Source organism: Tamandua tetradactyla, chromosome 22 (genome assembly GCF_023851605.1).
Source record: "Tamandua tetradactyla isolate mTamTet1 chromosome 22, mTamTet1.pri, whole genome shotgun sequence".
NCBI lineage: Eukaryota > Metazoa > Chordata > Mammalia > Pilosa > Myrmecophagidae > Tamandua > Tamandua tetradactyla.
The window spans coordinates 15,677,893-15,691,973 of record NC_135348.1 but is presented as its reverse complement, the minus strand read 5'-3'; the positions used below and the strand labels follow the sequence as shown (position 1 = coordinate 15,691,973).

The 14,081-nt window shown below is 41.6% G+C and overlaps 1 protein-coding gene and 1 long non-coding RNA gene across 4 annotated transcripts in view; one reads left to right on the top strand and one right to left on the bottom strand.

The window, feature by feature from the left end:
• GATB (glutamyl-tRNA amidotransferase subunit B) overlaps positions 1-14,081 on the bottom strand; it is a 101,493-nt gene that overhangs the window by 53,120 nt on the left and 34,292 nt on the right. For all 3 annotated transcript variants that reach the window (XM_077139817.1, XM_077139818.1, XM_077139816.1), the window contains exons 3-5: positions 10,274-10,387; positions 6,959-7,157; positions 6,372-6,494 (exon numbers count right to left, since the gene is read on the bottom strand). In XM_077139817.1, coding sequence (XP_076995932.1) covers positions 6,372-6,494; positions 6,959-7,157; positions 10,274-10,387 — 436 coding nt within the window. The remainder of the gene's footprint in view (positions 1-6,371; positions 6,495-6,958; positions 7,158-10,273; positions 10,388-14,081) is intronic.
• LOC143666239 (uncharacterized) lies at positions 4,843-9,500 on the top strand. The gene is made up of 3 exons (XR_013167468.1): positions 4,843-5,543; positions 5,868-7,173; positions 9,036-9,500. It is a non-coding gene; the product is annotated as an uncharacterized LOC143666239 (long non-coding RNA).

Below are 14,081 nucleotides of genomic sequence, written 5' to 3'. Positions count from 1 at the left end.
ACTAGTAAGTGTCTTGGAGAACGCCTATTTGGGTCTATTCTCTTTGGGGTGCGCTGCACTTCTTGGATCTGCAAATTTAGGTCTTTCATAAGAGTTGGGAAATTTTCAGTGATAATTTCTTCCATTAGTTTTTCTCCTCCTTTTCCCTTCTCTTCTCCTTCTGGGACACCCACAACACGTATATTTGTGCGCTTCATATTGTCATTCAGTTCCCTGATCCCCTGCTCAAGTTTTTCCATTCTTTTCCCTATAGTTTCTGTTTCTTTTTGGAATTCAGATGTTCCATCCTCCAGTTCACTAATTGTAGCTTCTGTCTCTTTAGATCTACCATTGTAGGTATCCATTGTTTTTTCCATTTTTTCTTCTTTGTCCTTCACTCCCATAAGTTCTGTGATTTGTTTTTTCAGATATTCTATTTCTTCTTTTTGTTCAGCCCATGTCTTCTTCATGTCCTCCCTCAATTTATTGATTTGGTTTTTGAAGAGTTTTTCCATTTCTGTTCGTATATTCAGCATTAGTTGTCTCAGCTCCTGTATCTCATTTGAACTATTGGTTTGTTCCTTTGACTGGGCCATATCTTCAATTTTCTGAGCGTCATCCATTATTTTCTGCTGGTGTCTGGGCATTTGATCAGATTTCCCTGGGTGTGGGACCCAGCTGGTTGAAAGGTTTTTCTGTGAAATCTCTGGGCTCTGTTTTTCTTTTCCTGCCCAGTAGGTGGCGCTCGTGGCGCTCGTCTGTCTGCACGGCAGTCGGCCCGGGAAACCGCACGTGGAGGGGGGGGTCGCCGGCCGCCGCGGCTTGGGGGAGTGCTGGTCCAAACTGCCCAGCTGGCCCGAAACGCCAAGCGTGACGGGAGGGCCCCGCTATCCAACGTTCCCAGTCAGACCGGGGAGCCACGTGCGTGGAGGGGACCCCAGTCGCCAGCCGCCCCAGCCGGGAAAACGCGCGCCCTTCGGGTATCTCACCGCAGCAGATTCTCCCTGCCCGTTCAGCCGTTCCAGAATGGGGTACGCTGTCTTTTTGGTCTCTGTTGTGACTCCGGGAGCTGTTTCGTATTGTTTCTGTTTCTTTAGTTGCTTTTCTGGAGGAGGAACTAAGACCCGCGCGTCTTACTAAGCCGCCATCTTCTCCGGAAGTCAGGACCCTCTTCTTTACTTATATTCTCTCTGTAGAGGTGCATGATTTTTAAATGACACCTATGTGCTGATAACTCCTCTAAACTTCTCTCTTAAGCTTAGACCTTGTGCTGGTTTGAATCTGTGGTGTACCCCAGAAAAGCCACGTCCTTTAATCCTCACTCAATACTGCTGGGTGGAGACTGTGATTATCCCTGGAGATGTGACCCACCCAATTGTGGGTGATAACCTCTGATTAGATTGTTTCCATGGAGACGTATCTCCACCCATTCAAGGTGGGGTTGCTTACTGAAGCCCTTTAAGAGGGAACCATTTCAGAAAAAACTTCAGAGCCCACACAGCCAAAGACCTTTGGAGATGAAGGAAAACGCCCTGGGTGAGCTTTATAAAACAAGAAGCCTGGAGAGAAAGCAAGCAGAGTCCCCATGTTCACCATGTGCCTTTCCAGTTGAGAGAGAAACTGGGAACATCATCGGCCTTCTTGAACCAAGGTATCTTTCCCTGGATGCCTTAGATTAGATAGTTCTATAGCTTTGCTTTAATTTGGACATTTTCATGGCCTTAGAACATGTAAACTTGCAACTTAATAAATTCCTTTTAAAAGCTGTTCTGTTTTTGGTATATCACATTCTAGAATAGACCCCTACTCTGAGCCACACATTTACCTGCAATATCTGATACCTTTACCTGGAGGTTTCATGGGAATTTTAATTCCCAAACCTAAATCCTGATTTTCCCCTCCACAAAACCATTCTTGCCCTCATCTGTCCCATTTGAGTAAGTAGCACTACCACTTAGCCCCTCAAAGTTCCTTAAAGGCATTCTTGATTTCTTCCGTTATAACCCTTAACTTTCACACCAGCCTATTAACAAGTCATGTTATTTCTTCTGAAAACCATTTTGAACATATCTATCTTGATCTCCCCATCTTCACTGCCACCAGCCCTGTTGAAAAAAGTCTCAATTTCCATCTGAACTATTGCAAAAGCCTCTCAACTGGTCTCCAAGCTTCTACTCTTACCTTTCTGAAATCTATTTCCACAGAGCAGTCACAGTGGTTTTCTAAAACAGTAATCAGACTACATCATTCCCCTGCTTAAAAATCTTTCAATGACTTCCCATTGCACTTGAAATGAAATCTAAACTTCATACTATTAACTGTAATTTATCCCTTGCCTACCTCTTCAGCCTTATCTCATGCTTTCCCCACAGTGGTCTATAGTACCTCCTCAAACAGTCCAAGCTGTAGCTCATCTCAAGACCTCTGCTTTATCTGCTGGCTGGAAGGGCCAACCCCTCACTGTATGCTGGCTGGGGCCCAGAATGATTCTTCAGGTCTCACATAAGTGTTACCTCGCCAGGTAGGCGTGAAGCAGCATCTTCACTGTCCAACATCATGGCACTATTTATTTCCTCAAAGCACTTATCACCATAATTCTTTTGTTTTATTTGTTAATGTATTTGTATCTTTCATGAATAAGAGCTCCATTTGGTAGAATGATGCCTGTTTCACGATTATATTCAGAACCTCTAACTGGGCCTAGCACATGGTAATTATTCAATAAATTAATACCCTGGTGAATGAATGGATGAATTCCAAAACTTTTGTACTGACTGAGCAATGAGTAAGCAGAATGACGGCCTCAGAGTAGGTTCCTGATAAATTATAAAATCCTGTCTGAATAGAACTAATCTGCAGTTGGAATCATGTGAAAGGCCCATCAAGCTCAAAGGAAAACTTCCAAAGTATGCTGAGCTCTGCTCAACTAAATCTCAACACTTGGAAGGCAGCATTTTTTGAACTCAGGAAACCATGAATTGCACCTCACCTGCTTTTAAAAACAAAACCATTTTTCAAAAATTTAAAATTCTAATTTGGCATATGAATAAAAAGCATGAATTTTAGTCTCTCCCAAAGAAGATAGAACTTCATAAATGTCTGAGAGGAGTCATTTAGCATCCTGCAGTGTTGAAAGAGAATTCACTAGCCTGGATTCAAATATAGTATCAAACATTAACAGAAGACATTCTATCCAGTGAAGACAAAGTACCTTTTAAACAAATTAGGTTAAATTGCCTCCAGCGCCCAAAAGCCTCACCAGTCAGGTTGACTTCCGTGCATTCTGCAGCATTCACACATCACACAAATGATATCAAGCTCAATTTCTACCCTCTAGAAGTAGAGATTTGTAATCGCGAAACTAAAACCTATACCACTGAGAACAGTGTAATGGTGCAGTTACATATTTTTCCCTAAAACACATTCACACATCTGAAATATAACATCAGGACAGAAAACTGTTTTGTAAACAGCAGGGGCCAGAGGATTTGGAAAGAAGGTCTGTTAAGCTATCTCATTCTGATCACTGAACACTCTCTAGAATAAAATAACACAGTATGATGAAAAACAACGTGACCAAATTTCATCCAACATATTTCACAAAGCTTATTCATCCAAATGAGTGGTAAATTCTGTAATAGTAATACTGCTTACTATTGTTACTCAAAGCACCTAACTTCTATTGAGCACAGGCTAGCTGCCAGGTGCTATGCTAAGTTTTATATGTATTATCATATTCACTCTCTACAATATAGTTTCAACAGCAAAGTGACACAGACATCCTTTAGACATTTCAAACCTGTATCCAAAATGGAATTCTGAATTCCTTCCCACAAAGTCATTCCTCTCCTAATCTTCCCTAGCTCAGTAAGTCCTCGTGCAATTGCCCCAATTTTCTTTGAAGTCCCCCTTGATTTCCACCTTTCACTTTTCACACACAATGATTTGGGTGTTCATTTTATAAGTGAGGAAACTGAGGCTCAGAGAAAGGAAATAACTTGCTCAGGCTCCTGCAGCTAGAAGTGTTAGGACAGGATTCCAACCCAGTCCGGACTTCATAGCCCTCAGCAACCACGCTATGCTACACAGTCTCTCTTTCTTACAGCACTTGTAACACTGCCGTGGCTGCCACTAGGAAGCAGTACAACACAGTGCTGAAAGAAAGGACTTCTGGAGTCAGGCAGGGCCTCAAATCCCCAGTTCAGCCACTTCTTGTGAGCGTGGGAGAGACAACCTGAACTCTCTAAGCCTCAGTGTCCTCACCTGTATGACAGGCAGAATAATACCTCTCTCTCAGAAATGCCATAAAGTATAAATCAGATGATAAATTAATTTTTAAAAATGCTTAGTGAACTGACTAGCTATATGTGAAATGTTCAAACTGGTAGATGTAATTGTCATTCGAAGCATTTAGTATGTCTACTTCTGTACACATTCAACTCAGTAACCTGCTTTGAGGATCTCCTCCGCAGTGGCAAAACCTGGTCCACTGAGACAAGAAAATGACTTTGGGAACCAGGCCTAAGCTGGTCCACCCTCATTAGTAAAACTATCAGGAACTCATGTAATCACAGGCCAGAACAATTTATGCTTCATTACAAAAGCACCCTGGGCGTCTGACGGTCCTTAGTGCTACCTCTCCAGGGGGCCCTGAGGTCTCAAGCTGCTTCTCCAATGAGTCACAGGGTGGTGGGACAGAGGAATGAGCTAAGGTCTGGGGGCTGATAAAATACCAACAGCTTCAAGAAGCTGGACTGCTGCAGACCCTAGGCAGACCTTAGCTCCACACAGCACTTTCCAGCAACCACAGCCACTCTGCTGCTTTGCTTGTGAGCAAAGTTATTGGATTTGTATTTAAAAGAAATAAAAATTGTCACAACAAATAAGATTTAATGAACCTCCTCAGCTGTCACTGAGTAGATGAGTTCTTGTTGATATGGTTTATCTATTGGCAAGTACCCAGATGGGACTATTTCTCAGCTAACAGGTGGCCTGCTTATTATTCCATAGGTTTAGAAGAACTCAGTTATTTTGAGGAAGAATGGGATAAGAACAACTTTTTTAAAGCAATAGGATATCAACACTTACCACATAAATGGATAACCAGCTAACCTGCCCATATTTCATTTATGTTCTATGAGTTAAAAAGCAGCATGAACGATAAATACACACAAAAAATTCTCTTCCTCTAAAATGGAGCCACATTTTTATAAAGCAAAGCTGTTGGCAGCAAACCTTTATGGCACTCACTCATGTGGCTATGTTTTTCTAGTCTTCAGCTTAGAGAAGGCAGTACATAGGCAAGCTCTTTCTTAAGATACGACTTGAACGGGGGATTTGATGTTACAATCTGCTGCTTGTAAGATGTTGTAGGTGACAAATGTGGCATTACGAGCTCAGAAGTCCTTTGTAATATGCAGATATATTATGTGACATGATCATGTTGGTGAATAATATTATCAGTATGAAGACCCAGCAAGGAGATGACTCTTCACCATCAATGGTTTTTACTGGGCACCCACTATGACCATGTACCTTGCTACAGAAGAATGCAACTGGATACTGTATCCTTTCTCTGCTTGTCAAGGAGTGCTCTCTTGGGGGCAGAATTTTTTTAAAAAGCCCCTGGGAACAAAAAACAGGGGAAAACCATGGGAGAGACAAGCCCTCAGGGATTTAAGGGTGGGGAAAGCAGCACTAGGCAGGGGCCAGGGGAGTTGAGCCATGAAGAAACAACTTCGACCAAAATGTGTAATCCCTATGTCCAATTTGCAAACACTTAAAATTTACAGCTTGCTTGGTCCCAATGGTACATATGTTTCTTTAGTTCGTTTATTTGGCTTAACTTTCTACTATATTCCTATGGAACTTTGGGTTTTATCTCAAAGTCAAAGTTTTGTGAAACCATAATCCTGGTTTATAGTCAATATAATTTGGCTTCAGCTGTGCTGCTACAAAAGAAAGAAAAGAGACCCAAAGTAAAGGCAGAAGCTAGCAACTAAATGCAACCTTGCAAGCTATACAGAATTCTAAGAACTATTCTTGATAAACCCAGTGTCTTCCTTCTGAGAAAGATTTAACTGCTCAGACATATTATTTCATTAGTCCTCAGAACATTTAAGATAAGAACCAGGAGAAAGTGTCCAGTACTTTGACTCCCAATTGGGTTCAATGTCTCTTCAAATTTGTTATTGTTTGTGGATTTGTTTTGGTTTTGGCTAGGGGCTTAGAACAGCATCCAAGGAAAATTCTAAGGAAAAACAAAAACAGGGTGTTAAAGTTTGAGAAAAGAATGTAAACAATCCGGAGGTAGTTGATATCAAGTCAGAAGAGATCTAGAAGCAGAGAGGGAGACGGTAAAGAAGGAGGGGCAATGTTTCTGAGGCTTCTACCTGCCATATTAGCCTGGCTGGTCCCCAGAGCTTGAAGTATCAGCTGCAGTTCCCTGACAGCTGTGGCTGCCTCTTCTCCACAGGACATGTCAGGCTCCATGACCACTTCCAGAAGGCCAACTCCTAGCAAAGAGAGATGGTCAGTCTGACTGGAGCTTTCTCATCTGATCAGCAGATAAACGAGGCTTAAGTCTTAGCCAAACTCTGCATTATTTAGGATCTCTCCAAGTGATTCTAATTTCTGAATTTTCTGTTTCCTCTCACTTTTTGATATCTAATGTTGGTTCATTTCTTCTTTTGATGTCTGCTTAAGATAGTAAGCTGTTGGGTCCATAACTAGGTGGCTACATTTGTCTAATTTTAGGTGTGAATTATTGGCAAGCCCAACAGTAATCACAGTCTCAGGCCCTTTAAGCAACTACACCAACAGTAATGCTGATAGTTGGATCTCCATCTGTCAGGCACAGGAAATGTGCCTGTTTCCTCATTGGTTTGGGAAAACTCTAGAGTGGAATAGAAGAGAGATGCCTAAAACCTAACAACCGAAGGAGCAGGAAGGGAAAGTAACGAAAACACTCCAAGCCTACCCGCCCTATTCAGGTCAATGAGCGTCTGGGACCTCAGGTCATCGTGGAGGCTTTTGCCGCTGTCTTGCTCCAACTGGATCTGCTTGATCCTCACTGTCTTAGTGCTCATCTGACTCCGCTTATTCCCCACACAGACGCCATATGTCAAGCTCCCATTCACAGCAACTGGAAGCCTTTGCTGGGTAATCTGGTAGCCTGCCTGCACACAAACACAGGTTTGTTTCACGTCTGTGGACTTGAAAATAAGAGCTGGGATCTGGTTTTCTATTCCTTTTAGTATCAGAAAGCTGTAGGCTTACTAAACAGAAAAAAAAAAAAAAATAAGAAAGAAAGAAAAATGAGTTTACACACTGCATCAAAATTTAGCCTGACCTCTTCTGGCTTTCACATCCCCTCTTAACCTTCCATACATGACCCCCCCACCCCCACCCCTCGGCCACCCCAAATGATGACTGGCAATGAACAACACAGATTCTATCTTCTTGGCAAAGTGCCATTTTCAGGACTAACAATAATCTCATTGTCAGGAGCTCCTAAGAAAAGAATTTATTGTTTTCATTTAGCTCATTAGCCTAAACTCTGTATCTGATTACTGGGCTTCTGACAGACCCTCCTTATTAGGAGATGCTGGCTAAGCATCTCACCATCCACTCTCAACAGGACAGACAGCAGTTGCTAGTGCATTTAAGCTTGTTTGTTTCTGCTCTTTGAGCTAATCGATCGTGCCAGCTGCCTCGCTGACCCAACTTCCTTTGCTCCTCCAGCCAAAAACCACTGTGACACACAATTCAGCTAATTTTAGTACTGAATTCACAGTACTAAAATACTGGGGAATGTTGCGAGGACTCCCTCACCTCCTTCTAACTAGAAAAGAAGAAACTTCTTCAAATGCACATATGTATCAACATACAATAAATAGAGATGGCAGGAGAATTGGAGAAGAAAAAAAGAATAAAGCTAACCCATTTACAGCACTCGCAGGTCCAAGGCACTGTTCTCAGTACTTCACCCTCATTCAATCCTCATGACAACCCTATGAGGTAGGTATGGGGCAAAGAGTTTATGGCCTTGCCTACAGCCAAAGGACTAATAAGTACTGATGTCAGATTCCAACTTGATTGATCTGGCTCCAGCATCAGGGCTCCTAATCACTAGGCCACTGGTTTTCAAACTTAAGCTGTATCAGAATCACCTAGGCTGGCTTGTTAAAACACTGATAATTGATTGGGCCCTGTCCCAATATTCAGTCGGTCTGGGGTGGGGTCTGAAAATTGAAATCTCTAACAAGTTCCCAGGAGATGCTGATGCTAGTAGACTGAGGGCTACATGTTGAAAACCTCTGCACTAGGTTAACCGGTTCTTTATGTTGAGATAGGAAGTTTCAATTTGTAATATTAAACTCTAGGGTGACCAGAGATAAAATACAGGTTACCCAGTTAAATTTGAATTTTGGAGAAACAATGAATATATCTATTTAGTATAAGTGTGTTTCATGTAATATTTGGCAAAATAACTCTGGATTATCTGCGCTAACTGGGCCATACATAATCAAAACATCTCATTTTAGCCCATATCCTGCTAACTGAACTGGTTACTACTCTTAAAAAATAAGAAAAATACACTCCACTCTACCAAGCAGTAAAATTTGCTAAAAAGTTGGTAGCCAGAGAAAAGAGAAGCAGCATTTGGAAAATTCAGGTCCTATTTATATTTCTTTATTTAATTCTACTGTCCTTACCCACTAAAAAACAGCTCACCCTATTCTTCAGTTCAAGGAGAATGGGGTAAAGCAACACTATCACATTATTTTCCTAAATCTGAAGGGTATCCATATTTACTATCAGAGGTTCAGATCAAATGAAACATTATTTTGGGAAACCTATTCAACATTTCAGTTTTGTTTCAGCTCAATATTATGAAAAACTGGCTCTAGTTCAAACAGGCTTCACTTGAGGAAAAATATCTAATTTTTAAGGGAAAAGCTGGTTAATAGTGGGTTTACTGCTCAATTACTGTTGTTAGTTGAGGTTTCTGGTTCATATCTTTTGCTTACCATCATCCACTTACATGCTCCTAGTGAGATGACAGAAATGTCTCCAGAGAAGACACTCCTGTTATTGGGAACTTCAGCTTAAAAGAGAGAGGCTCTCCTGAAGGGATACAGACTGTGCAACAGGACTAGATACAAAAACTCAACAATGGACAGCACAATAATACCTAATTGTAAAGTAATCATGTTAAAACACTGAATGAAGCTGCATCTGAGCTATAGGTCTTTTTTTTTTGTCTGTTTGTTTGTTTGTCCTTTTTTTTTTGTACTATTATTATTTTTATTTTTTTCTCTATATTAACATTCTATATCTTTTTCTGTTGTTTTGCTACTTCTTCTAAATCGATGCAAATGTACTAAGAAATGATGATCATGCATCTATGTGATGATGTTAAGAATTATTGATTGCATATGTAGAATGGAATGATTTCTAAATGTTGGGTTAATTTCTTTTTTTTCTTTAATTAATAAAAAAATAAGAAGAATTAAAAAAAGATTCAATATTGTATTATTATACTCTACAATAAAAAAGTTCAAAAAAAAAACACTGAATGAAGCTGCATCTGAGCTATAGGTTTTTTTTTTTGTTTGTCTGTTTGTTTGTTTATGTCTTTTTTTACTATTATTATTATTTTCATTTTTTCTCTATATTAACATTCTATATCTTTTTCTGTTGTTTTGCTAGTTCTTTTCCTAAATCGATGCAAATGTACTAAGAAATGATGATCATGCATCTATGTGATGATGTTAAAAATTACTGATTGCATATGTAGAATGGAATGATTTCTAAATGTTGTGTTAATTTCTTTTTTTCTTTAATTAACAAAAAAAAAGAAAGAAAGAAAAAAAAAAAGAGAGAGGCTCTCGCTATGTCTACAGAGCCACAATATGCATTTGCCATTGCATCAACCACAGAGTTTGCTTTTGTCCTAACAGGCAATAAAGCACCAAACACCAGGCTGGGCTAAGCCTGAGGACATTGGCTTCTTCTACTCTCTATGCAATTAGGAGAGAACCACCAGAAGCATGAGGCTAAGCAGAGAGTCAGCAATCAGGACAACTGCATCCAATCTAGTAAACATCAGGGGGCACCTGCCTTCATCAGGGCCTGGCACAACTTCCTGCTGCGCTGGACAGAGCACTGAATGGAAACATGAGAGGCACAGCCCCCTCCCTCACTTCACTTCCCCCCACCCTCACCCCCCACAGCAGGACTGGCCCAGCTCTAAGGACTTACAGCCGGGCAGATCACAAAGCATACTTACAGGGAGATCCGCATAGAAGTAGTGCTTCCTGTCAAACAAGGACTTCTTGTTTATGTGGCAGTTTAGTGCCAAGCCTGTCATCACTGCCGCTTCCACACATCTCCTGTTGAGAACCTACAAAAACATGACACACAGCTCCTCTCAGATCCACAGTCTAGCAAATGCTCCACCCACATACTGACAGCCTCAGTGAATATTCAATTTGGCCCTTCAACGGGCATTATCTCTGGTTCTCTGCGTGGGCAGCTCAAGTTTATAAGCCAACTGTTTGTGAAATGGGTAAACTTCATTTAGAAAAGAACACACATGCAGCCGTGGGTTCTGCTGGGCACTTAATAAATAGCCATATCAAGGCAACTTTTCCTTGACATGTGTTTTCAAAGATGACAGGAAGAGTCCCAGAAAAGCAAGGTGGAGTGGCTACTATGTGGAATAAACTTCATCTCACTCCCACTACAGGCAGAATAAGGAGCTCACTGGTGAACACAAAGAGGCACTGATTCCTGAAAGAGAAGGATCCAAGAGGAAATTCCCCAAAGGAACCACAATGAAGTAGGAATGGTAAGGCACACACAGGACCCAAGAGGTTGAAGGGGCTTGTTGCACTTTGAACTTCTGGAAACTATGTAGCTGCAGGTGTTCTCTTGAGGGAGTGGTATATGTGGCACATCTACCTAGCTTTCAGTCTGGGCATGGCCCATTCCCTAAAAGTGAGCTCTGATGAGAGCCCAGCCATTCCTGACTATCCCTGGGCTGCTGACCTCACCAAGGGTACCTGGAGCTCAGGAGATCATCCTGAACCCAACCTACCTCCCTTGAAGGATGCAATGACCAAGAAATGGCTAACGAACTTCCCAGCTCCAAAGGAAGGAAATAGTTTTTAAGAACTTTGGGGGTTGGGAAACAAAATACACAAAGAGAAATAACATGGTATGGAAGACAGAACATAAATCCTGGAGTCTGACAGGCCCAAATTCCACTTCTGCTCAGTGTGGAATTATTAGTCTAGGAGCCTCCTAGCTGTTAGTCTAGGAGCCTCAGTTTCCTCTTCTCTGAAACTCTACCTCTTAGAGCAGAAAAAGTAACATTCAGAATGCCTCGCCTAAAGTAGAGAGTCAATGAACAGCTCACTACTCCCACTCTACCTTGATGACATTTGGGGGGGATGTCATGCTTGCTGATGAAACATATCTCTATTTTTTATTAAATTATTTACGATACTCTAAACACAAGAAAAAGCATATTTAGTGTACTATTATTTATATGGGGCTCTCCAGTTAAGCATTTTCACATCCACTATTTTATTTGAGTCTCACACAAACCCATACAAAAAGGAATTTGTGTTATTCCAATATTTAAGACACAGAAAAAATGAAGACCCAGAGACTCTAAGAGACTTACCCAAATTCACAGAGTTGACAAGTGGTAAAGCTAGTTCTGATGCCCACGCCTGCTCTTGCCTGGAGGGTGGCCAAGCAGGAACCCCTGCGATTTTGGGACTGGCTCTCCAGGCTGGGGTGGTGAATGATGCCCTGGCACAGGAATAGCTCGATCAAGCAGACAGATTTTAAGAACAAATTTGTACGATGAAATCTAAGAGGCATCTCTACTTACTGCTAAAAGAAATCTGAACAGCACATCTCCCTCCTAGGGACACCACCACCACATCCCTTCTTATGGAACTCAGGTTACAGAATGGAATCAGTCTCACACTGTCCACTCTGAGTTCTTCATTCTGGGCCTAATAATTTTGTCAGCTCTGCAGTCCTAACGGTTTTCATGAAAAGATATGCGCGGGGAACAGGATGCTCTAATTATTGATGTTTTTGCTTGCTAATGTTTGGCATTACACTGCACGGCTGTTACTGCAATACAAATAAAGCCAATGGAGGATCCTGCCAAATCCAAGTGTGACGATTTGGGTCAAGGCTCACAGGAACGTGGAGCTGGTGTCCTGGCCTGAGCTACCCGCTGGGACTGGGCTGCAGCGGGGGACTGCCTGGAAGCCCTGTGACTGCCTTGTCTGTACCAGTTCTTACTTTGTCACTCCCACTCTTTTTCCAGCCACCATTTCTGTCCAACCTACCCCTTTGGGACCAACTTCCTTTCCTCCTCTGTACATGAAGGAAATCTAGGTTTGTTTTGTTTGTTCATTGTTGAACATACATTACTAATCAACTCCCCGGGTTTATGCCAGACTCCTGTGTGAGCCAGTGCAGAGCAGGGTGGGTCACAGACTCTCATAGTGCCCATGCTCACATGCCCACAGGCACTTGATAAACCAGCAATTTCCAAAGAATGAGAAAGTGATAAAACACACAAACATTCGAGTGATATTGAATATACTTTAATCTTTTTTTTTTTATGATTTAGAAGGTTTGAAGCAGCTCAGGGTCAGAATTATAAGCATCAATCATTGCTACACTACAGTTGAACAGGGCTGGGGCTAGTAAATAGAGAGTGCCAGTTAAAAGAATGCCAAGAAAAAAGTATTTATGATGATTTTAGTCAAGCTGCTCATGACAGATGGAGGTCCAGGTCAGCATGTTCTGAGATAGGATGCAGAACTGGGAAATTCAACTTAGGCTGTTTTCATTCCAAAAAATTTCTTAAGTGTCTCTAATGGACTAGACATTAGGGATACAAAGACAAATAGGACTCTGTCTTTGACCTCAAGGAATCTGCAGTAGTGACATGAAGCTGCCATCATCATCAACTTCCTTCTCAAATTCGTCTTCCGTTTGCCTGCTGCAGTGATCCTGCTAAAATTCAAATCCTAAGGCATTCTGTTCCCTAAAACCCCTGAACAATTCCCCCTGTCCACATGAAGAGAGGCCATGCTGATATTTTTGACTCAACCTATTTGTATTCCCTTCAAAACTGTATTAAGATGCCACCACCTCTGTGAAGCCTTCCATACTGTACTTCTTATGTATAACTTCTGATCTTCTACACACTTCCATTTGTGCCTATATCATAGTGGACTGTAAGTTCCATGAGGAAGGGAATTGTTTTTTCACCCTTATATCACTGAAACCTAATATGGACCCTGAAAATTAATGGTGCTTAATTAATATGCATTGAAATCAAATGAGGGGAGAGGTGATGGATATCAGGGGAAGGTTTCAGAGAAGGAATGATGCCTGAGTCTCCTCACAGGAGCTACTTGTGAGGAGACTCAGGCATGATCTCTCCCTTCTCTTCTGGGTTCCATTTCAGCTTCTTGCTTCTTGTAGCTTTCTCTCTCTGTGTCTAATTTCATTCTCTTGTAAAGGACTCCAGTAATAGGATTAAGACCAATCTTGATTGAGATGGGCCACACCTTAACTGAAGTAACCTCATTAAAAGGTCTTACCTACAATGTGTTTAAACCCACCAGAATGCATTAGATTTGAAGCACGTTTTTCCGGAGTAATACAGTTTCAACCCACCACTGATTAAACATTGACTGAGGTAATCAATAATTTAACATTCCCTTTATGAACACCCAGAAGACCATACACTATGAAACAAAAGCACAATTGTTCTATAAAATCCATCAGTCAAGAAAAGGAAACCACTCTTGGTAAGCAAACTAGAACAAATTTAATGCAGAGGCTTCACTACACAAATAAAGGAGCTGAGCAGCCAAAGAGGGCAGAGTGAGGCAACGGATTCTTGACAGCAGGAAACAGTTTCTATGCCAGGGCTGGAGGGACACAGGGGAGGGGAGCAGTGGCATTACAGAGCCAGGGCCGGGGGTCACCCGGAGGAAGTTGGAAATGAGCAAGCTATCCTACAGAAGTGGAAGCCATGGACAAGACTCAGC